The 24,135-nt window shown below is 34.2% G+C and overlaps 3 protein-coding genes and 1 long non-coding RNA gene across 7 annotated transcripts; 2 read left to right on the top strand and 2 right to left on the bottom strand.

The window, feature by feature from the left end:
- The first annotated feature begins 87 nt into the window (after positions 1-87).
- LOC126772672 (peroxidase-like) lies at positions 88-7,819 on the top strand. Its single transcript, XM_050493122.1, has 12 exons — positions 88-286; positions 1,235-1,475; positions 2,010-2,218; positions 3,586-3,759; positions 4,108-4,301; positions 4,683-4,884; positions 5,173-5,370; positions 5,497-5,680; positions 5,818-6,045; positions 6,581-6,644; positions 6,719-6,917; positions 7,529-7,819. Exons 1-12 carry the CDS (start codon positions 88-90, stop codon positions 7,720-7,722), a joined length of 2,286 nt encoding a protein of 761 aa, XP_050349079.1. The 3' UTR covers positions 7,723-7,819.
- A 689-nt stretch (positions 7,820-8,508) lies between these two features.
- Positions 8,509-15,298, bottom strand: LOC126772723 (leucine-rich melanocyte differentiation-associated protein-like). Its single transcript, XM_050493251.1, has 6 exons — positions 15,190-15,298; positions 14,604-14,702; positions 14,233-14,373; positions 13,913-14,023; positions 13,409-13,558; positions 8,509-12,114 (listed from the first exon to the last, which is right to left on the bottom strand). Exons 1-6 carry the CDS (start codon positions 15,216-15,218, stop codon positions 11,874-11,876), a joined length of 771 nt encoding a protein of 256 aa, XP_050349208.1. The 5' UTR covers positions 15,219-15,298; the 3' UTR covers positions 8,509-11,873.
- A 632-nt stretch (positions 15,299-15,930) lies between these two features.
- LOC126772688 (CDK5RAP3-like protein) lies at positions 15,931-21,050 on the top strand. Of its 2 annotated transcripts, none has more exons than XM_050493144.1 (9): positions 15,931-16,098; positions 16,183-16,596; positions 17,310-17,462; positions 17,663-17,887; positions 18,728-18,850; positions 18,999-19,154; positions 19,480-19,673; positions 19,985-20,156; positions 20,892-21,050. In XM_050493144.1, exons 1-9 carry the CDS (start codon positions 16,093-16,095, stop codon positions 20,961-20,963), a joined length of 1,515 nt encoding a protein of 504 aa, XP_050349101.1. In that variant the 5' UTR covers positions 15,931-16,092; the 3' UTR covers positions 20,964-21,050. The 2 variants fall into 2 exon arrangements, with proteins under 2 accessions (XP_050349101.1, XP_050349100.1); XM_050493143.1 differs by having other exon boundaries at positions 18,728-18,853.
- A 1,226-nt stretch (positions 21,051-22,276) lies between these two features.
- Positions 22,277-23,285, bottom strand: LOC126772753 (uncharacterized). Of its 3 annotated transcripts, XR_007669686.1 has the most exons (3): positions 22,887-23,285; positions 22,613-22,814; positions 22,277-22,530 (listed from the first exon to the last, which is right to left on the bottom strand). It is a non-coding gene; the product is annotated as an uncharacterized LOC126772753 (long non-coding RNA). The 3 variants fall into 3 exon arrangements; XR_007669685.1 differs by lacking the exon at positions 22,613-22,814; XR_007669684.1 differs by lacking the exon at positions 22,613-22,814 and having other exon boundaries at positions 23,025-23,285.
- Positions 23,286-24,135: the final 850 nt, after the last annotated feature.

The following is a 24,135-nucleotide window of genomic DNA, read 5'->3' as shown; positions in this document are numbered from 1 at the left end:
TTAGGCTAGAGTATTGAGTGAAAGAGCATGCTAGAAAAAAGTTTTAATATAAATTAATTAAATGTAGTGTGATATTTATATACGAGAATGGTTTCGAAAAGAACTGTTTTTTCTAGCAGAAATATTTTGTCAATATCAGTGTTGCTATATTTTTTTAGTTCTTCAGTAACTTGTTGCTTGAATTCCGGTTGGGAGTTCATTTTTGATGATATTATATCGGAAGTGTGTCCAATTTTAGCAAGTGCAACGTCGAAGGTCAAAGATTTGTTTCTCTCGTCATCTTCAGGTTAATTTTTTATTAATTATAAATGAGTTATCATACGAATTACTCTTTTCAGTAGAACGCCTCATTATTTATGTATACTGGTGGTAGAGCTATATGCAAGCTCGTCTGGGCAGGTACCACCCACTCATCAAATATTCTACCGCAAGACAGCAGTACTTGGTATTGTTGTGTTCCGGTTTGAAGGGTGAGTGAGCCAGTGTAATTACAGGCACAAGGGACATAACATCTTAGTTCCCAAGGTTGGTGGCGCATTGGTGATGTAAGCGATGGTTAAAATTTCTTACAATGCCTATGTCTATGGGCGTTGGTGACCACTTACCATCAGGTGGCCCATATGCTCGTCTGCCTTCCTATTCTATAAATATATATATATACTTTGTTCCTCCAGCTTAGTGCTAAGTGTGTCAAAACATCTTTGGTGGTAGTGTGACTGATACACATGTATGAAATAATTTCCCTTGACAACATGCAGGTTTTCTTAAGATTTTTTTCTTTCACCATCACAAGATAAATTCTTATAAAAAAATTAATCATTCGAAAATCAGTTAATTATAAAACTAATAATAATCAGATCCTGATTATGGGATATGCACAGAATCCTAACAGTTATCTCTATTAGAGCTAAAGTTGAAACCGATAATTATTATGTGATGGTGACGATGACCTTCTCACCGATGCACAGGTGCACTCTCTATTCCTTAACTCGTTACTCCCGTATACACTTACAACTGCTAGACTCAAAACTGTTACTGAGAATCTTCGACAGAAGAGCCCGATAACTTTTTATCGATTTGAATCCTAGAGATCTCAAGCCACTAGACCACGAGGCAGTCAAATTAATATGTACTAAGTATTACATTCTCGGTGCTATATTGCCTCTTAATAAGTTACATATAGTTTACTTCTATTATATATGTACAGTTAACAAAAAAATTGATAATATTGCAGAGGAAGAAGACATACCATCTGAGCTGATATCCGATAGTCTAAGATGCGGACGTGAACTTTCACGTGAGGCAAAGAAAAGGGCTAATCGGCTCGTAAAAAATGGCGTCGGTCTGGAAGCATGCTCACCAGCTCTTTTGCATTTTTTCTCTTCGAAATTACCGAGTGATGCAAAGAAGGCGTCTGAGGTATCTCATGAGCTGCTTACGGCTACGAAGATTATGCAAATGAAATTGTGCTCAACGTAAGATGTGATATATTTTTCAATATAATATAATATGATACATGTAATATTAAATCTTTGTCTGGGATATTTTTGATTGAAATCCTTTTTTTTCGAAAACCTTTAAATGTATGAAAGTAGTTTTTCTTGGACAATTATCATATTTATGTATTATTAAGACTAATTAAAGACTAGTTGTCTTTAATTAGTCTCGTTTATCTCTTAATAAGCCATATAAGTATTAGTTACTTTTATTAACTTAGTAACAAGAAATTGACATTTTCTCATAGATAATTACTACTTTTTAATTTTATCACACACACATTTTATCAGTATCATTTTTAATAATATTATAAATATGAAAGGTGGTTTGTCAATACAATTTATTTATTTGTTTATTACGCTTAACTACTCAGCCGATCAACAGAAAATTGCATTTACGGAGAAGGTCACACTGAACCTCTCCCGTTCAACTCATAATAAACAATAGCCTTTGAATTAGTGATTTATATGATTAGTTCAATACGACCAAATCATTTTAATATTTTTTTTCAGGACGGATGTGACTCCGAACACCTTCATATCGTTTTTGGAGAACCAATGCATACAGCCCCACGAGATATACTGCAAGCCTGTTAGCGTCTCTTGTACAGGCTCCAATAAATACCGTAGTATCGACGGCACATGTAACAACCTGCGGCACCCAACGTGGGGCAGACGAGGCGCTCCGTTTACCAGGCTTACGTCTCCTAGATATGCTGATGGTTTGGTCTTTCTCTTAAACACATTTTTTGTAACTTACTCTACTAACTCACGGTCGGCATGCATTGCAATACGCCTTTAAGATTGTTTGTAAACTGTTATCCGATATAATTTGCGCAAAAATATTCTCCGTGCTCAAATATGTATATAAAATTCAGATGTTAATGTGTGTGTGTGTGTTTATTAAATTAATTAATTAATTTGTTTTCAATTCTGAAAATAAGGTGATATAGTAAAATATTCCGGTTGTTTTCACCTACGATATTTATCGAGGAACTCTCGATATGTTACGGGAAGACAACGGTTATTGTTGTGAAGCGGATCGTAAATAAGTCGACAAAATTTGAAATTCTAATTACGTACGGGTTGACAAGCTTTGTCTCGCATCATATATAAAAGCTTTTTTAGACGATACGAAACTATGTATTTATATGAACACAAAAATATAGATACTCCAATTTATTCAATAACGTTGAATGTGGGTCAAATGGTGATTAAAGTGCTCATAGTCGACTGACAAGGAAATAATAATATAATGACAAAAGTATAATAGTATAATCTATGGTTTACGACGTTTTTACGGCACGCCCTTGCAATAACGTAATACAATCCCACTTCAGTAGAAAATGGCCTGCGCTCTAAATAAACTGTTGAAAAATTCAAATAAAATATGTTCTTACTTACATTTGAAACGCAGGCGGTATGAGAGTATTAAGGTCGAATTTGAGTGCTAGAAACTTTGCACTGTAGTTTGAGTGAAACAGCATTTAAATTTTGCTCAAAAAATAATACAAAACAATCTCTTCTATGTAATTCAAATATAACAAACTAAAGCGCGATTTAACTTACTACTAACGCCATCTATTATCACGTAACAAAAAAAACTATTAACATATAATAATACTTTTACTACTGAACCGATTTAACAGCCACTGTGTCACAATGACCCTGGCCCTTCGGGCCAGAACATAGTGACACGAAGGATGAACCGTCGGGGAGGAGCAGCCCGGGTAGGGGGGGCAACCCTGAGGCCCGTACCCAGACTGGTCTAGGCCAGTCAGGAGAACCATTGATCAATACTTTTACTTATTATAACATAAGCACTTTGACAGTCATATCCATAATGTACTTTTGATCAATACTGAGCACGACTGCAACGGATATATTTTAGTGCACAAGTGCATGTGCAAACACAGGTGCGCCCTCTATTACTTCGATCTTATAATCTGATAGGATATTAATCCAACACAACCAGAGTGAGTTCAAGTGGTGAACCAGCGTAGCGGCGTGTTTTAGAACGCGTAATGGAAATACTGTCAATGCTAAACTATTATTTTTTTATAATCAAAAATATTTGTTTCATCATTAGGTATATACGCGATGCCAGTTGCAACAAGCGGACGACCATTACCCAATCCTCGCTTGCTTTCAACACGGCTCTTTGCAGATCGATCTATTTTCAGTCGTGTACTTAGCCATCTCAACGTGCAATGGGGACAGTTCATCACACATGACCTCGTTTTCCAAGTCATGGAAGTTACTGGTAATTATTTTTGATGTTTTTAAACAAATAAGACTCAAGATAGACTGTTTTGTTTTGTTCTTGCTGAAATTACTGCCTTTTATAAAAAAAAATTGACTATTTATGCTTTTTTTTAAACAGCAGTTCTGTTCTGTAAAAATTCACTTCGCACCTATCTCACTCGGGAGATATTGAAAACCAACTTACGGTGACGCACTATTTTGATGCGTGTATACATTACACGTTATAATTATTACACGATATTAATTTCTTACATTTCTTACATTTCAGCAGAGTATGATCGACTCTGCTGTTGCGATGAGTTTCGAGTTTATTCTTACACAATAGCTTTACTGGTTTTTTTTTCAGATGAAGGTGGAATTCAATGTTGCTTAGGAAACGGTCGCGATGTTCTACCACAAGAATTGCTGAACGACAAATGCATACCAATTTGTGTTTCCGATGACGATCCCTTCTACAAACACCACGGAATAAAATGCCTCAACTTTGTGAGAAGTGTCACCACACCAAGGGATGACTGCAGCTTAGGCCATGCGGAGCAGGTAAGTTACTCATCGTACAAGCTAATTTTACCATAATAACGTATAAAATACGTATGGTATTAAAAGCAGCGTGACCATGTCGTAAATATGCCTAATACTAAAATTATCTTCTTAATCTATAAATCTTTTAGTAATAATATGAATAACATATCTATATATAAATTGGCAAAGACAAAACGTTATCTATATCTTTTTCTCGTCTGCTTGTCAAAGATTTTCTTTTTTTTTTGTGTGCTGTTGACTCTTGTCGAGTCGAGTGAGTGAAATATAATTTAAAAAGATGGACATAAGAGTGGTATGGAAACGTTCAAAGCATGAAAATTCACATATGTATAAATTATAAATTAAATAAAAAAAAAACATATTATATACATATTTCAGATGAATACAGTGACCAGTTTTTTAGACGGCTCCCCAATATATGGCTCTGATCCAAAACTTGCTGCTAAGCTCCGGAGCAAATGCGGTGGAAGATTGCGCGAGGAAACGAGAAAAAATTGTAAAGGAGGCTTCTTGCCATCCGTTGATGATAAATTAGCTGTTTGCGACTTACGAAATATGTCGGAACCTTGTTACTTGGCTGGTATGATGACTTTATTACTTGTATAGTTTTGAATTTAAAACGGTAGCATTCTTTATTTGTCAGCTTATAATTATGGAAATGTGTGTTATCTTTTTAATTTTGGGTAGCAAATTTTTTCAACGCATTAACCTATTTATTTTCGAAGAGAATTAAGCTACATATTTACATACAGATTAATAGTTTAGCGAGTTTGAAATAATTTGCTTTAATAATAAAAAATATATAGTCTAAGAGATAATTTATATTCAAATATAAAAACAAAATAATGTGTGATAAAAAATATTGTAGGAGATAGCAGAATTAACCAGACACCAACATTAGCTGTGCTCCATACGTTGCTGCTTAGAGAACACAATCGCATAGCAGACATTTTAAGCTCATTGAACCCGTTGTGGACTGATGAGAAAATATACCAGGAGACAAGAAAGATTGTCATTGCGGAAATCCAACACATCACTTATCAGGAATGGTTGCCTTTGAACTTTGGTAAGACTTTGTGGAGATTTTTTTATGGTTAACTCGTTGAGTCAATACAATAAAAATATAAAAAGTATTTTTTCTGTTCATTACCTACATATACCAAAATAACTAATATTCATTTGATTGGTTAAGGGGAGAGCTATCTTCGTTACTACCGGATTTCACCCAGTTCACTCTATAGCCGTGATTACAACGAGGAAGTGAATCCCGGAGCGATTAATGGCTTCGGCGCCGCCGCATTCCGTTTCTTACACACTGTTATACCTGACACCATCATGAGTTGCCCATCGAACTGCGCGACAGGTTATTTGTATAAGTAAGTTCCAAATGTAACAATTTTAATCGAAAGAATTCTAAATCTTTTTTATATTAAAAACTGTTAGTTTTTTTTGGTAATAACGCTTTTTATTTTAATCAATAAATAACGAGTGGAAAACATTCGTTTGGTTTCAGGTTAAGCGACCATTATTTCAACCCGGGTATGGTAGAATCCACGCCAGAGTCTTTCGACGATATCATACGCGGTATAGTGACAAATCGCGCGGGCGAGGCTGATCCTCATTGTACAGGCGAAATCACCAATCTATTATTTAAATCTAGTAACAAATGGGGTTTGGATCTCATCGCTATGGATATTCAGAGGGGTAGAGATCACGGAATTGCTTCATACAACGATTACAGGTACGATTCATTCTATAAATATTTTCTGTAATTGAGAGCGTCTTAAATATTCGTGTTGACATCATTACGTTTCATTTATTATTTAAACAAACAGTTTTTATATTTTTTAACATAACGTTGAAATGGGACATCATTTATCTGATGGTATCCTTAATACAGTAATACTCTCTTCAATATTTGGAATACCAATTCATTCTAAAAATTGAATGCGTTATCCTGTTAAATTCGAATTTATCGGGTCAATAAAAAGTTATTGGATTTTTCTGTTGAGAAATTGTAACAGCTCAGAGTCCAGAATTTAACTGCGGTGGCTTGGAAAACACTTAAGGTCGCAGGTGTGTTTGAACTGTTTCCGGTCATGTCAGATTACCATTTGATTATATGAAGGAATAGAAAGTGTTTGCGCACACACTTATGCACTATAATATTTTGCGCAATTAGCTAGAATCCTTTGAGAACGGTGTGTTGGCTGAAATCTGCTAGGAGGACATCATCAGTTCAAATAAGATTATATGATTATTTTTATATATTACAGAGAAACTTGCGGCTTGAAAAGAGCAAGAACATTCCAAGACTTGGCGGGTGAAATATCACAAGACGTAAGTTACAATACACAACGGAAACAAATATCGTATCAAATTCCAAAAAACTAATAAAGATGTTTCTATTACAGCGTATTAACGCACTTGCCAAATTCTACGAATCTGTAGATGACATAGATTTATTTGTCGGTGGTGCTTTGGAAGGGGACGTCGCTGGGTCCATCCTCGGGCATACATTTCAATGCATTGTAGCGGAACAGTTCTATCGCACTCGTATTGGGGATAGACACTTCTATGACAACAGCGAGATGCCGCATTCGTTCACACCAGGTAATTTATCACTCATTTAACAAAGTATTTAATATTTATATCCTGGGACATTTTTCACACACGGCCATCTGATCCCAAATTAAGCATGTACAGAGCTTGTACTATGGAAACCAGACAACTGATATACATACTACATATATTATTTTTCTTTTTTAAATACACCCAGACTCTGGACAAACAGACATGTTCATGCACACAAATATCTGTCCTGGATGGGAATCGAACCCACAACCTTCGGCGTGAAAGGCAAGCATCCACCAACCATGACAACCGGCTCGTCAAAATCAAAAATTAAAATTTTATTTAAGTATTATTTTATTAGGGCTTCTTATCTGTATCTCGATTATGTGTCACACATAATTAATATTACACAGGCTTCTAAGCATATAGCTCTCTGGCGTACTGTCAAATAATATCTTATAGTATATGTTAAGATTAAATCCCATAGACAACTACTTCCTTTATTTACTAATTGGACGTATTCCTAACTGGCTTTAGTTTCTGTTTTTTATTTTAAAATAATTCTTTAAATTATTATGATTCGTCACGTGTGGTAAATTTAAGATAGATCTCGTGGACATTAATAATCAATATGTTGCCTTTATTCACAGATCAATTGAAAGAAATAAAGAAAGCATCCATGGCTCGCTTGATCTGCGACAACACAAATGTCAGATACGTTCAGAAAAAAGCATTCGAGTTGGAGAGTTCATACAACCAGAAATACAACTGTGACGACTACAATGCCATACCCTATGTTGATCTAACAGCTTGGAAGCGTCCCAAGTTTGAATTGTACGACTAAATCACTTTAAATTCAAAAATGAAATGGCCGTCAAGAGTTACCTAGCAGATGTGAAACAACGAAATTGATGTTTTATGAATGAATGTATGATTTAAAAAAAAAAACTAATAATTGAATTTGAAGTAAATTAAATAAAAATATATACACACACACGAAGAAGCAACGCAGTATATATGTAGTATACGCGTTATATACATAGCGGCGGCGGAGAGGATTCGTGGCGATATAAGAGTATCTTGCCGTTTGCGGTTACGGTATACAATTCGTTCTTAACCCCAAAGACCAACATATGTTTATCGTCAAAATATACATATGTATATTTTTCTATTTGCGATTTGCGTGTCTGGTTCATGAATTAGATCTTACTTTTTTAAATATTCATTGAATATTTAATGATATTGAAGTGTATGAACAGTATTGAAACTGAATCTGTATGGCGCCTTTGCCGAGAATATTAAAAAAAGTAATTTGACAGTGACAATTTATAATGCAGAATTAAAAAGGCAATTTTAATAAGTCGACGGTAGTTTAAGGTCATTTTAAATAAAACGTCAAATTGTTTAAATTATTTATTGGTAAGTTTATTTAAATAAAAATATTTATAAACGATCACATATTTTTATTTTTTATAATTTAATAAAAAATAATAATAAAGTACATATTATTCAAAATAACGTAATTACTTTGCATATATTAAAACGTACTATATAAGACTTAAACACGTTTCTTAATAAAGAAATTCGAGTGACAAAAATCACTTAGAAAACATATTACATGTTTCACCTTAAAAATACATAAAAAGTATAAACATAGAAATACATCACAAATTAAAATTAATATCAGCCTTAAAGTTAATTTTGATATTTCGAAAAGTTCTTACTTAATTTTACTATAATATTGTTAATATATTTTTACTTATATTAAAATATAACAAATAACAATCCTGATAATATTATAATATCGGAAGATTAACGTATGCGATTAACATAAATAATAAAAATTAAATGACAAGCTCGCGCGCCCTAATCAAGATCAAGTAATAGTAATCTTGACATTACATATTAATAATCATTAATCACCAAATATGATTACTTTTTTTATTCCCTTCCTTAATCTGTAATTGTGCTTAAAGATTAGACATTGTAATCGTAATCTTTAAATAAATATGTGTATGTGCCGTCAGCATATCGCCTTATTAGTTGTACTCCATATTTGGCATGACGAAATCATAACAATTTATTATTAGATTATATTATAATATTAATCAATCAGTCAGTACAGTGTGGTTGTGGTTGTGGTTTGTGCAGTGTGACGCGATTTTAGGACCACAAAAACTGAGTGACGAAACGAAGTTTAACCTCATCGTCAGTAAATTAAGCAAAGATGTCATTCAGCAAGTTAGTGATATCCTTTTGAGTCCACCGAAGACAAAGAAATTCGAAACTTTGAAAAACCGATTGTTGGCAGTGTATGAGGAATCGGAAACTAGCAAATTCCAAAAATTAATTAGCGGAATGGATCTAGGCTATCAAAAGCCTTCACAGCTTTTGCGTCGAATGAGAGATCTAGCGCGTGGAAAAATACCGGACGATACGCTTGTCATCATGTGGCAAGGTCATCTTCCTGCTTCGGTTCGACTTGTCTTAGCCGTGAGTGAAGTTAAAGACCTCGAAAAATTAGCTGCTATGGCCGACAAAGTGATGAAAACCTCTAGACCTGGTTCGAGTGATAACGCGTTTATTTTAGCTGAGATCGCTAAATTAAGCTTGCGCATACGTGATATTTAGAGTAAGGTCAAGGCAGAGAAATTTAAGCATAGTATACAAAAACGAAGCCGTTCAGTCTCGCGAGAGCGTAATACAATACGCCGTACGCCCGAAAGTGCTGATTGGCTATGTTATTATCATCACAAGTTTCATAGTCGCGCAAAGAAATGTATAGAGCCGTGTTCGTGGAAAAAAGACAAGAATTCGGGAAACTAGAAGTGGTGCGATTGCCGGCGGAGATATGCACCATCACTCCTTCTCACCGCCTTTGTGTTACTGATAGTAAGAGTGGACTTAGATTTTTAGTGGACACTGGTGCGAACATTTCCGTGTTACCTTATGTTAAGAAACTATTTAGTGATAACAAATGTGACAATTATAAACTATATGCCGCAAACGGTAGTGAAATAAAAACGTACGGTAGTAAGACTAGATTTCGATTTTAATTTTTTTTTTTTTTTTTTACAGAAAAGGAAGGCGGACGAGCATATGGGCCACCTGATGGTAAGTGGTCACCAACGCTCTTAGACATTGGCATTGTAAGAAATGTCAACCATCGCTTACATATCCAATGCGCCACCAACCTTGGTAACTAAGATTTTATGTCCCTTGTGCCTGTAATTACACTGGCTCACTCACCCTTCAAACCGGAACACAACAATATCAAGTATTGCTGTTTTGCGGTAGAATATCTGATGAGTGGGTGGTACCTACCCAGACGAGCTTGCACAAAGCCCTACCACCAGTAAAATTTGCGGAGGCCTTACCGTTGGACTTTTGTGATGGCCGACGTAAAGCAACCGATATTAGGAGATTTTTTAGGTTATCATAAGTTGTTAGTGGATATTGACAAAAGGAAATTAATAGACAAAGTTACTAATTTGTGTGTGATTGCGTCAGTGACATTAAATACTCAGCAATCAGTGAGAACTATTGACTTTTCTAGTGAATATAGTGACTTATTAGGAGAGTTTCCTAATATAACGAAACCAATGTGTTTCAAAGAGACTCCATGCCATTCCGTTGTCCATTATATTGAGACGACAGGATCCCCTGTCTTTGAACGTCCGCGACCTTTACCATCGGATAAATATGTCAAAGTGAAGGCCGAATTTCAGCGTATGATGGATATGGGAATTTGCAGGCCCTCTAGAACTGCTGGGATAGTCCGTTGCATATAGTTTTAAAGACAAAACGGCGACTTACGACCATGTGGCGACTATTGCCGTCTAAACAACATAACAAAGTCTGATAGATATCCCATACCCCGCATACAAGACTGCACTTACGTGCTAGCAGGAAAATGCGTGTTCAAATCACGTCGGGGTTACCACTTTAGCGTGTAGGCTATCTTGAGATACTGAGGCATATAATATTGAGAGACGGATCCAGGTATGAGGCTAACCAATACTCAAAGACCGAAGGAATAATATATTTTTATTTACGACACGTCACAATTGTTTGAGTACCCTGTACTGACTGATTGATTAATATTATAATATAATCTAATAATAAATTGTTATGATTTCGTCATGCCAAATATGGAGTACAACTACAAAATTCTCAATTTTTTTAAAAATAATTTAGCTCTCTTGTTTGTTGTGTGCTTACATTTTCTCATCATGTCTGTTCGTCCAGTCGCCCGTCATGCTCGTGGATGGCTTGATAACCTAAGTATAACATCTTGAATTCCGAAAGACGAATGGACACGGGACAAGATGTCAGGCGGTAAGTATGAAGTAATTTTTATTTTGCTTTTTTAATTGTAATTTTGTATTAGTTGTGTGAATTATTTTATTTTGATAAACGTAAGATTAGTTTTACCATAATATAATACCATTAAAATATTTTAGTCATATAATAAAATGATTTACTTTGCCTTAAATGCGTGCTGGAACTTTTTTTTATATACAATAAGGCGGACGAGCATATGGGATACTTGGTCACCAAAGGCCATAGATATTGGCATTGTAAAATGTTAACCATCGCTTACATGGCCAATGTTCCACTAACCTTGGAAACTAAGACGAAGGGACGTAATGTCCCTTGTGCCTGTAATTACTGCCTTTAAATTGTATTTTATTTGTATTTCGCACCTAAACGTAAAGTTGTACATCAAAATGCATATCATTCTGATCGTTGTTCCAATACAATTAAACAAAAAATAAAATAGTATATTCTCTTCTCGAAAGTCGTGAGGTGGACTTAAAATTATTGATTCCGCTTCTAGTTATATAAATACATAAATACTGTGTTCTACAACACAACTACTCATTCCAAATAACAAAACAATTCCCTTCATCCAAATTATAAGGCAAGCTCACATTCTATCATTTCTCATACATTTTACTTCATAAAGCAATTTCCCTACCTCAAATAAATTTACTAAATAAGTAAATTTCTCCTTTGCTCTTTTTCCTTATTCCAAAATGAAGACAATTTATTATGGACGGAGCTCCATGACACCGAGCTGGTCATCAGTTGAGACAAGCTTCCGGATCCTGGCTTCACAATCCGCTCGAGAAGTGGCCGTTTGTACAACCTGTGTGCTTCCTCTCTTTGATCGTCTGTCACTTTTCTGTCGTCGAGGTGTAAGAGAGATGGAAACTGTGATATCACGAACAGCCTGTAAAGAGATATATCATTAAAATAAGAACAAGAATAATGAACAAATCATTGAATAATGAACTATTGAGTTTTTTGGTTCTCAGCGGAACCTATATTACAGGATGTGGATACCAGTGGTTGCTTTATATTAAATTTAGCCTTGAAAATGACGATTCAAGTGCTTGCAGGGCCATAACACATACGAATTGCTTCGTAAATAATCAAAGCACGTCACACTGATGTTGCATTCTAAAAACTGACGACGGAATCCTGATTCGGGAACGCATTTGATGATAAACAGAAGTCGCACTATTAATAATCCTAATGAAAAAGATCCCAGTAGAAATAATAATAATATTCTGGGACATTATTCAAACATGGCCATCTGATCCCAAACTAAGCATAACTTCTACGATGGAAACCAGACAGCTGATAGTATATCAGCTGTCTTATCATATACTACTTTTCTTTTGTAAATACATACTTATATTATACATACATATTATATATATAATTAGAATCAGGACAAACAGATATGTTTATGCACACAAATGTCTTTTTTTTTATATTCGCCGGGAGGGCAAATGACTACTCCACCTGATGGTAAGTGGTAATAGAGTCCAAACTCGACGACGGCCAGTACTGACGGGAAAAACGTTCTGCACTAGCCGCCTTCGCCTTGCCGGCCCGCAAGATGCCTCTTCACGCCTCGTTTGAAGGAACCCGGGTTGTAAGAGGAGGGGAACACGTGAGCTGGTAAGGAATTCCATTTTTTGGAAGTGCGACTAAGAAAGGAGTTGCCAAATTTCTTTGTTCGCGATGGAATTGATGTCACAGTTAGGCGTTGACATCGAGAACCAGCTCGCGTGGACTTGTCTGTTCTGGGTGCGAATCGAACCCACAACTTTCAGCGTGAAAGGCAACAAAACAAACAAACACAACAACAAAAACGTCTGCGCAATTTATTATTCAAATTTTAACGGCCTTGTATCGAAAGCGACATGTCGTGAATTGTACCGTGATACGAAGTCGAAATCATATCGTGCGTTTTTGGTCAAAGAGTGCGAAAATCAGTGACGTCATTTTGTCGTCGTAGATTTCCACGGCACGATATCGCATCGCGACACATGTTACACAATGCTTGTTAAATTGTTGCTTATTATCAGAGAGCTTGACATATTGATCATATTGATAAATAATGAACACACTTAATACTTGATAAAAAACATTGATCAATAAATGAAAGAAGAGAAAAAAAAGATGAGACATCACAACTTAAATTTTAAGAAAGATAAGATGTAGATAGGACATACCTGTACTGAAGATATTCATAGAAAGTACCCCCATTGAAATAACTGGGTGCCGCTGGATTGCCCATTAGAGATATATACTGGAGATTTGGACAGGATTCTTTGAGTTTGCTCACCCACGGGTACAGAGAGGATATTTTGCAATGGTTTAACCTGAAAATGTATATCAATTATGGATGGTAGGCCTTTGTGTGAGGTACCACCCACTTATTACATATTATACTAACAAACAGCAAAACTTATTATTGTTGCATTCCAGTTTGAAGGGTGAGTGAGGCATAAGGGACAAAACACTTGATGATGTAAGGGATGCATAATATTCAGTGCCAATTTCTATTGTGGGGTGATGAGTCACCATCAGGTCCCATTTGTCTGTGAATCTATTTTGTATTAAAAAAAAATTATATAAACAGTATCTTAGTGACTTTACTCTGCCACCTCCCTGTATAATATAATATAACAAAAAAAAAAAAAAATGATTGATTATAAAACTGATTTCTTACTTACCACAATAATTGTAGTTTCGGCATTGGAGGTAACATGCAGCTCTCAGTTACTGGATTGTCATCAGCTATTAATGTTGTTAGATGCTTAAAATGTACTAGACCATCAAGATTCCTGTAATAAAAATATTCTTTATTATTAAGTTAATATTTTCCTTCTTTTAAATTCATGATGTTACATAAATATTTATAACTATATTTATAAAAATAGCTTTAAATAGTTTAAAATAAAATAACTAGCATCAAAAAGTAAAATTTAAATATATAATAAATATATAATGTACTTTATTCATTCATTTTACTTTAATAATAAGAGGTATTTACGTTATTTTATTGTGACTTATATCCAAGTATATAATGTGATCGCAGAATCTTTCAATTATAGTTCTTGGCAATTCATACAGCCTTTCATATGCTAATGTCAATTTTGTTGTGTCACCATCATCATTTGAGTCCTCTGAGGACCTAGAAAGATAGAAATGTTAACTTAAATAGATGAATAAAATATTATTTACAATATGACTTTTTTTATTATAAATAAGTTTCATTATATTTCCTATATCAACCCACTAGCTTAGCTTAACTTTATTATTAATTGATAGAAAGTAAAAAATCATATATATATATATTAATTATTATATATAATATTAATTTAAATGACACGTTGGCATAATTCAAAGAAAAAATAAACTTACTGTATGAAATCTGCTGGAAGTAGTGTTTGAGCCATTGCAGTAACTGAATCCACTAAGATGCTATTTTCAACGTCGACAGTAATTACACCTTCGTCCTGACTGTTTCATATTTCAATTACAAAAAACATTTAAATACCCTTAGGTAACAATCATCATCATTATCAATTCGTATAAAATAACATATAATTGCATAAATTATACCATTCTCTCTTTTATTACTCAAAATCAAAATAATTAATTAAAATAATACATTTAGCCTAAATCCATTATTTTAACTTATATTGTTACTTATACCATGAGATAGTAAAACATGTAACAAATACTATCAATAAACAAGTTTTATGCAATTATTATCATCACGTTTTTTATTTTTGACAAACAGCTGTCATATGTCATGAAAACACGAAATAACGAAACGGCAGGAATTAAAATATGAGGATTTTCATACACCAAAAACAAATGTTCATTGTGGTTAAAAAAATTGATATATTTAATATTAAAAAAATAAAGAGGTAAACAGACATTTATACTAATAATATAATAAAATTAATGACTCTAAGCAAAAGAAACATAAAATAGAACTCACTCATTGATTTTCAATTTCTCAGACTCCATTTTAATTCACAAGTTATTTTTAATACATTTCGACAACGGCATTCATGATAATATATATGGTTATCAATCAAACTAGGGCTAATAATAAGGAACGTGTAGATAAGAAGTTGTTTACGCTTAAGATAGCACTAATGACCTGTTCCAGTGCTCGAACCTTTTTAAATTTTATTGGTGTACCTACTTTGGATAAATTTTAAATAAAATACAAAATATTGTAATTATTTGCATGTTAAATATAGTAATAGAATAATATTTGTACCCAATCTCATTACTGGAGATCTTGGGGTTCTAAACCGTTCTCTAAGTTTGAACTTAGAATAGGCCTCGCTTGATATGTTGATGAGCTGTTTTACTGATTGGTGAAAGAGTTGATGAGCACAGGTTTATTTAATTTTGTTGACTTAATAAAAACATGTAGCAAAGATGATCACTATGATCTGTCCTCAAATTTTAAATACAATATATTTAATATATTTCTCTAAATTATTTTACACTTTATGTATAATAAGTAAGCATTATTAAATGAGTATTTGATTTACTTATTTATTTATAAATATCTATATATTATAGAAATTACTCAAAAACTAAGAAAGTCTATTTCCTACATTATAAATATTTACAAAAAACCTTGTCATATGTTAAAAACCTAGTAACCCTGATTATAAACGTGTTAATGTCATTTTTGTCAATTCAAATTGTCAAATATTTTTCGAAAGTATTTGTTGTTATTGACTTTGACACGTCACTTGCCCATGAAATAAAAAAAATGAATTATAGTCTAAAATAACGAGTCTTAATATTCACAAATAATAAGAAATTCAATTAAAAATATACATTAATTTACTACATAATATAGTGTGCAAATTGTTAAAAAATGGATGTAAGTCATGGTTACGTTTAAACATATACAATAGATAAATTATTTGGTTAAATCAGTCATTATGTATGTACCATATTTTTCCAGGAAAGTAATATACCCATAGACATAAATATTGGCAAGCTTCAGGACTGGCTGGTCAGTCGTCGTCATGTAAACAAGGAATGGCAGAAGAACATTATAGCTGTGAGAGAAAAAATTAATAATGCCATTCAGGACATGCCAGCCCATGAAGACATAGCCGCTCTCTTATCAGGCAGCTATATTAATTACTTTCACTGTCTGAAAATTATTGAAATACTTAAAGAGACAGAAGCGGACACCAAGAATTTATTTGGCAGATATGGATCACAAAGAATGAAAGATTGGCAGGACATAGTAAAGAGTTATGAGAAGGATAACTTGTACCTGGCTGAGGCGGCTCAAATTTTAGTCAGAAATATTAACTATGAAATTCCTGGATTTAAAAAGCAAATAGCAAAAGAAGAACAAATGCAAGCGGTGAGTTTTTACATCAATTTAATAAAATTCCTTGTAAAGTTCTGATAAACATATCAATATCACAATCAAATTGAGAAAAACCCAGCTAATGTGTATAAAGGAATATGAGATATAAAAATTTTGGATCCTTGATTGGCAATGAGCTTGTTCATTCATTGAATTTTTGGTATTGTGTAGAAGTGATTCCACTCATTTATCTTTTTAATTTTCTGAAAAATGCCTTTTTATACAACTAAAAATGCTATAGAAAATATTTGAAAATATGTTTTTCCTTCATAATCAAATGCGGCAATATATACTAATTATTAATGATTATTTATAAATAAATAATATTTATAAAAACAGATTGTAATAAAATAAAGAAAAAATGTAATTCTTAACATGAAAAAGTGAAATGAAAAAAAAAAAACTTAAATACTATCACAAATCCATACAAAAAATATTTGTGAAATAAAAATTGTAATCAATGATAATGTTAATCTAATTAGGATTTAAGATGTCTCGTTTTAATTGACTACACTTAATTTGATATATATATATATATTATACCCAGATGAGCTTGCACAAAACCCTACCACCAGTAATGAGTATATGCACATATGCAGGCACATGCACACAAGCATATAAATTCTTATACATGAAGAGTGATTATTTTGATAATTATTCATAATTGAAAAAAATACATTCTTTAATATAAATAAATTGTTTTTCAGGAATGTGATAAAAAACATTCTGATTATCTAAAAAATGAAGCATCTAGTAAAACGGAATTTTTAATGCTTTGTAAACAACTTGGTATCAAGGGAGACAAGATAAAAAGGGAGCTGGTTGATAGGTTACAAGAATTGCCTGAAATATATGATAAGGTTGGTTCCTGAAAGTTCAGGTTTATGCTAATAATTTTTGGTTGTTTTGATTTAACTTTAAGAAAAGTTATAGAAAGGAAAGTTGAACCCAGTTTGAAATTGAATTTAATTATATTTTTTTAATAGTCATGTTTGTTAGAAAATTTATTTTATCAGTCACATCATGTTTTTGATTTAAGTTTTTTTTTTTATAATTACAGATAGGTAAGTCACTCAAGCCTTTACAGCCAGCCATAGAATTATACTCAGCCTTTACGAAATATATCCTTGGCGAGCATGCATCAGAAGTTCTACCTCTACTCAAGTATATTGTTGAACATGGTAACACTACTGTATATGAATGGAGCTATGGAGAGCCGCCTTTGAGTGTGGAGCCTGACCCAGTGCATATAGAGTTGGAGAAAGACGAAGCAGCTGGTGATCAGGTATGTGAATATTATTTAACTTTATATAAGCTGCTCTTTTGTAATATCAGTATTAATTGTTGTGCCTTGCAACTGTCGATTGTTTCTTTGCTCTGTTGAATTGCTTATAAGGCCGCAAATCCCAAAATACTACGTATAAATCAGATCAATAAAACAGTTTTGCTCTTATTAACGAAAAGAAAATTCTCCCATTCTTCGGAGAGCAAGGGGTCGAGCAATAACGTACAATGTGGGTAAAGCTGCGCGGACAGCTAGTATTTAATATTTGCGAGTACACAAAATTATCGCTCACACAAAAACACTTAAAAATGTCATGTGTCTTGGATTCGATTTTTTTAATAGTATATATATATATATATGTATATATTTAAAAACAATTAATATTAATTACGACGCAAACCCGAGTGGACAGCGTTGTTAAAAAGTACCGATGGCTTATGCCTACGCGCCGTCCACGATCGTCGCAGCGGGCAGTGATTTTTTACTTGCATTACCCTCCACAAGTGATATACTTCCATCGTCCTTAATATAATTGTTTTCTCGTCTATGTTAAATTATAGTTAATGCGATTCCGAATATTCTTTCTGTTCGGATTACCGTGATTGAATTTATATGTAAGTTAGTGTTCTCCTGACTGTATTGTGTACGTCTGAATTAATTAGTCACTTTTATTTCGTCCGCCGTTTCGTTAAGTGTTGCTTTTGCACTGCCATCACAACTAAAATAGGTTCTTTAAAAAAAAAAAAAACCTACAATATAAACTAATTCTAATTCAAACTTTGTTACCAGCTAGTAATAGTGCAAATTGATTTAAAATTATTTGGAATGTTTTGTTCTCAGATCGATTTCGGAGAAAGCACAATAGATTTTGGTTCAGAGGATGCTTCGGCCGATATCGACTTTGGTGATGGAGATGCCGGTGGAGAGATTGACTGGGGGAATATTGACGTGGCTCCCGCTGAGGTTGTGAGTGAGGATTACGTTTAATTGAGCTTATTAAAAAATATAATTAACTTTTAATTAATTTGTCTTGTTTCATTATGAAATTAAGGTTATATATAATTGAAGTAAAGATATGAAAAATACAATAATAGTGTATTATTTTTCTTAGGATGTATCAGCAGATGTAGCAGCAATATCATTGGACGAATTAGGCATTGTGGTGGAAGAGCAGGGAGTAGGGGGTGGTGTAGCGCGGGGGAGGGATGCTCTGACCTTGCTAGACAATACACCAACCAGAAACCAGTTCATTGACCAGCTTGTTGAGGTATATTTGATGTTTTTACATTATTTGTAATTTTGTCTCAAATAAATCGTGCAGTATTTTTTATAAACAAACGGAATGTTTTATAACGAATTAAATCTATACATAATCGAGTGTTTTTTAAAATCGATTTATTGGTTGAAATTCAGTTTGCACTTGTTCAAATATAATTTGACAACCATCAAAAGTGCGCCTCTCGCCTCTCCTAACTTCACAGCAACCCTCCACTCTAATATGTTTACAGCCTCTACTCTTTTTTGGTCACCTAACAATATAATCGTTGCAATAATATGCAATGTTATGAAATTATGATTTTTATATGTCTCAGCTGGAATCATTTCTCAAAATGCGTCTCTACGAAACGAACGTCGCCAACGAGAGCCAGACCTTCTCGCTCATCGAGCAGCTGCCCACCGAGAGCGAGAGCGCGCTGGCCGCCATGTTGGCCGCCGTGCAGGGCGCCTCCTCCGCCATCACGGCACCAGAAATTACGCACTTGCACAACGTCAAACATTCGCCCAGGTATGTTGCACATACAGGAAAAACGATGGCTACTCGTCTGATTGGCCGTGTTCAAAATTGGTTCAGGGACACCTAGAGAGTGCTAATGCTAGCGTGAAGGGATGAAAGCTCATCCGGAAAAGTCAAGTACGCTACAAAATGTTACTCGGGGTGCCTGGCTAGCTGAAGAGCACATTGAGGAATACATTATTATTATACTTTGATATGAGATTTGAGCATTTTCCGAGAGAAAATGAGCTATGTTCTCATGTCCGACGCCGACGACCGAGGGTAATGACAGGACAGAAGCTTAAACGTCCCTGGCCCCGCAGGTACGTGGACGTGCTGACGGCGCAGCTGCAGCAGAAGCTGTCGCTGTGCGGCAAGCTGGCGGCGCTGGCGGCGCGCGCGGGCGAGCGGCGCGCGGCGGCGGGCGCGCGGGCCGGCGCCGCGCGCCCCGCGCTCGAGCGCCTGCGCGCGCGCACGCGGGGCCTGCAGGCCGACGTGAGCGCTCTGCTACTGTTACTACTACGATAGGGACAGAGACGTCATCTATATAAAAGTTTTCATTTAGACAGTCGGTTAAGGGTGACCTCATTCGCTGGTTTAAACTCTAAATGGCGACACTATCAGCAGAAGTGGGTCGACTTAAACGATGACCGTATCGTAAAAACATGATTTATAATTTTAAATACAAGTACTTTAGTACTTTAGTAATATTTTTATTCAGGTAATATAAGGAGTATTTGTACTCGTCAGGTGTTATAATAAAACAGTTTTAACCCCACGAGAGGAAGATTGAATATAAAGGTTATTATTAGTTATATAGAAAACGGTTAGATGTTTTTACCGGCGGTAGGGCTTGCGGGTGAGCATCAATAAATTGTACGGTAGCGCGACGTCAGACGAGCTGGCATAAACTTTAATAGATAATGGTATTTGGAGTAGATGGTACACAAATCTATACTATTACACTAATATTATAAATGCAAAAGTTATTCTATTCGGGCCTGACTGTTTGTCTCTATGTTACACCTTCATGGCTAAACCAATGAACCGATTTTGATAAAATTTGATATGAAGCGAGCTTGAACCCCAAGAGAGGACATAGGATACAATTATATACCTAACTTCTGACCTCCTAACGCGCGGGCCGCAGGCTACGAAAGCTAGTATATAAGTAAATACAATCTATTAAATGTGTTGTGATTCTGCATAATGTTTTTGTTTTGTTTTTAGATCCAAAGTGAGATATCGAAGAAATATAAAGGAAGGCCAGTCAACATCATCGGCGGCGTGAATTTCATTTAAATATAGCACAAAGGAAAATCCGTAGCGGCGGACACGTATATTTTTTTAATGTTGGGTACTTCTAATAAAAGTTTATTACGAACATTTTATTTGACTATTAATTTGTATACCATTCCACTACTTTTAACAGCCTGTGAATGTGTGGGACATTGCTGGGCTAAGGTCTCTTGTCCTTTTTTGAGGAGATTATTCCACCACGCTGCTCCAATGCGTGTTAGTGGAATACACATGTGGCAGAATATCAGTGAAATTATACACATGCAGGTTTCCTCACGACGTTTTCGTTCATCGTCAAGCACGAGATGAATTATAAACACAAATTAAGCACATGAAAATTCGGTAGTACTTGCCCGGGTTTCAACCCACGATCATCGGTTAAGAATCACGCGTTCTAACCACTGTGCCATCTCGGCTTATAGATAGTATATTGCAAGTGAAATTACGATCGCGCAAATATATTAATTTTAGGAAATGCATCATTTATTGAATATGTCAAAGTCATTTACAAATGGCGACTCTGCAAACAAATGAATGCTACTCGATGACCAACAATCCTCTATGTTGCATGAGGGGTGATACTTTACTATTATCTCGCCTGATAAAAAGCTTTAAATCAAAACAAAAATGTGCTTTCCGAGGAACGGTAATGTTATTGCCCTGCCAGCCTTTAGAGCAGCGATGTATAGCCTTTTCTTTATAAATACCGCAAACACGTGTTAGATATGGTGTCACGGGCCGCAAACATAAAATATTCAGGTAATGATTTCTTAGGTTTCGGGATTGTTACAAATTAAAATAAAAAAAAAAATTAAAATTCAACATATTTTTTATCATTTCATGACGTTTCAATCACTTTTTACTGTCCGTGGATACAAGCCAGCAACAAACATTGTTGTATAATTCAAATCAAATAATTGGTGTGTAAATAATTGGAGTTCATAAAAAACCTTTGAAATTTAAAATAATTCAAAACAAAGTAACATCAAGTGGGCCAACCACAAAAGCCCGTCGCGTCGCAGGTCGAGTACAGCGGCTTTCAAGTCTTAATAGATGACTGTTGAACTGCTTTGACTAACTTAGGTATAGATATTAGTTCGTGGGATTTTATAATTATTCATATTCTATCTTTGAAATTGGATATTGAGAGTAGAAAAGCGTGGGAAATGAATGTAACTGGTAGTGTTGACACGGAAGAATTACCATCATCTGAACAGTTTCAACAATTCTTGACGAGCCGTTTTAGAGCATAAGTTTTTAAAGACATAATGAATGGAGAGGATGAAAGAGGTTGGCAATATTAATAAAAAAAAAGAAAAATTTACATCATTTATTAGCCATAGTAATATGGGTAGTAAAAATAATATGGGTAGTAGTTATAATGTGGATAATAATAGTAGTATGCATAAGGACTTTTAGGCACTTCAAAACAGATGTACTTTCCAGATTTGTCTTTTTTCCTTCTGTAACTTACACACCCATTCGGTCTTGCTGACACAAAAATTATGTCAAGCAGTATCAGAGCTACCATTAATAGCACTAGAGATGTATATGGTATTCTTGATGACATCTGTAATAATGCTCTATTTTAAAAATATAAATAATAAGTACACATTGTTGTTTTTTAAAATAAAACAGTACTTATAAGAAACCTTGGTAATCGCTTTCGCGTTGGTTGACATTGTCTTATCAGGCAAATAAGTTTAGTTTACTAGCAAGATTTAAATTACATAGGTGTTGCTAGAGTTAAGTTACAAGGTCCCTTGTGCTTGTAATTATTTTACATGTTCTGTAAATCGCTTTCAGAATTTATATTAATATTTTTTTTGATGAAATATAATCCACGTCTTTAACCTGTAAACATCAGCAGGTAGTTTACAGAATGAATGAGTAATACACGCAATAGATACACAAAATCTTAGTTACCGTGGTTGGTGGCGCGATGATTTAAAGGATTAGTTAGTATTTGTTGTAGTACGTATGTATATATGTGGTGGAACAGAAACAGGCCTTTGCATTCCTTTATAAAAAAGTAACAAATATATATTTATAATATAAACTCACTTTTCAATGCTCTGTAAAACCTAATATGACACTAGATCTTTAAAATTTAACTTGATTCAAGGAACATTTGGGTTTTATATCCGCAGAAAGCATCTTTAAAGTGAAAATTAATTGATTTCACGAGCGACATAGCGCGTGACATTCAGTTGCTTATTGTGCAAATTACTTTTTAGCCATTTGGTAGTTCGTGGCATTAAAATGACTCTCGTATACCTCGCGTAATTTTTAGATAAGGGTTTATGACAGCAATAACGTAATAAAAATATTAACAAACCGAAATCCAGATACAAATCATACCTAGACATAGTTATATATGAATAAATAAAAATATATATAATCAAACTATTTTATTATCTATTCTAAATGTTATTTAAAAGGGAATGATTTTAAATTAACAAAATAAAAATAGATGTCACGTCTGTTTCGACTCTATGAATAATATATGTTAACTGTTAAGTGTCAAAATTCATAATTGTAATTGTAATATATATTTACAGTGAATATCTCATCCACTGAGTTCCGTAATCCATACGCTCTGGTCTTATCATAGGCACGTCTGGGAATCAATTTCTTTGGAGTTCGTAATACTTATGCACAAATTAATTTCTAAACTGAAGTCTTATTCGCCCGCGTGAAATTCGGTTTGTGACAGAAATTCTTCAAAAACTGCCATCGAAATTATAAATTTATTATCAAATAGGCATTCAATTGTTTACATATAATATATTTAAATTATTTACAAGGAAACAGCGAGTCATGAGTCGAGACAAATGGAATGAGAGCATCGATTCCATAGCACGCATTTTTGTCCGTATTAATTAATATATAATTAGTAATAATTCCATGACTTTAAAATTAAAATCGTAAAGAAACTTACATTAGTAAGATTTCTCGAAGAGCAAAGAATGCAAACATATTTTCGCCGAACTTCTACCGCATTCAACACGCACACAACAGTGGTGGCACATACCTGTGTTGAAACTAAGATATTAACCCTCCGTATCGTTAAAAATTTTATATGGTACCATAGACTTGAAATTTTGTGAAAGTTCTAGAATCAGAATACGTTTTAAGCAGTTTTACAATCACGCTAACCGTGCCTTCTAAAAGG

Source organism: Nymphalis io, chromosome 13 (assembly GCF_905147045.1).
Source record: "Nymphalis io chromosome 13, ilAglIoxx1.1, whole genome shotgun sequence".
NCBI classification, from domain to species: Eukaryota; Metazoa; Arthropoda; class Insecta; order Lepidoptera; family Nymphalidae; genus Nymphalis; species Nymphalis io.
This window is presented reverse-complemented; position numbering and strand designations above follow the sequence as displayed.

What these genes read in the sequence shown, in the direction of transcription:
- LOC126772672 (XM_050493122.1), top strand. Translation starts at nt 88, where the DNA reads ATGGTTTCGAAAAGAACTGTTTTTTCTAGCAGAAATATTTTGTCAATA. An exon ending in CCAAGTCATGGAAGTTACTG is followed by an intron (nt 3,760 to 4,107) that starts GTAATTATTTTT and finishes TTTTTTTTTCAG; the next exon opens with ATGAAGGTGGAATTCAATGT. An exon ending in GCGACAGGTTATTTGTATAA is followed by an intron (nt 5,681 to 5,817) that starts GTAAGTTCCAAA and finishes GTTTGGTTTCAG; the next exon opens with GTTAAGCGACCATTATTTCA.
- LOC126772723 (XM_050493251.1), bottom strand. Translation starts at nt 15,218, where the DNA reads ATGGAGTCTGAGAAATTGAAAATCAATGA. An exon ending in ATAAGTCACAATAAAATAAC is followed by an intron (nt 14,024 to 14,232) that starts GTAAATACCTCT and finishes TTTTTATTACAG; the next exon opens with GAATCTTGATGGTCTAGTAC. An exon ending in CCGAAACTACAATTATTGTG is followed by an intron (nt 13,559 to 13,912) that starts GTAAGTAAGAAA and finishes ATACATTTTCAG; the next exon opens with GTTAAACCATTGCAAAATAT.
- LOC126772688 (XM_050493143.1), top strand. An exon ending in ACGTGGCTCCCGCTGAGGTT is followed by an intron (nt 18,854 to 18,998) that starts GTGAGTGAGGAT and finishes TATTTTTCTTAG; the next exon opens with GATGTATCAGCAGATGTAGC. An exon ending in TCATTGACCAGCTTGTTGAG is followed by an intron (nt 19,155 to 19,479) that starts GTATATTTGATG and finishes TATATGTCTCAG; the next exon opens with CTGGAATCATTTCTCAAAAT.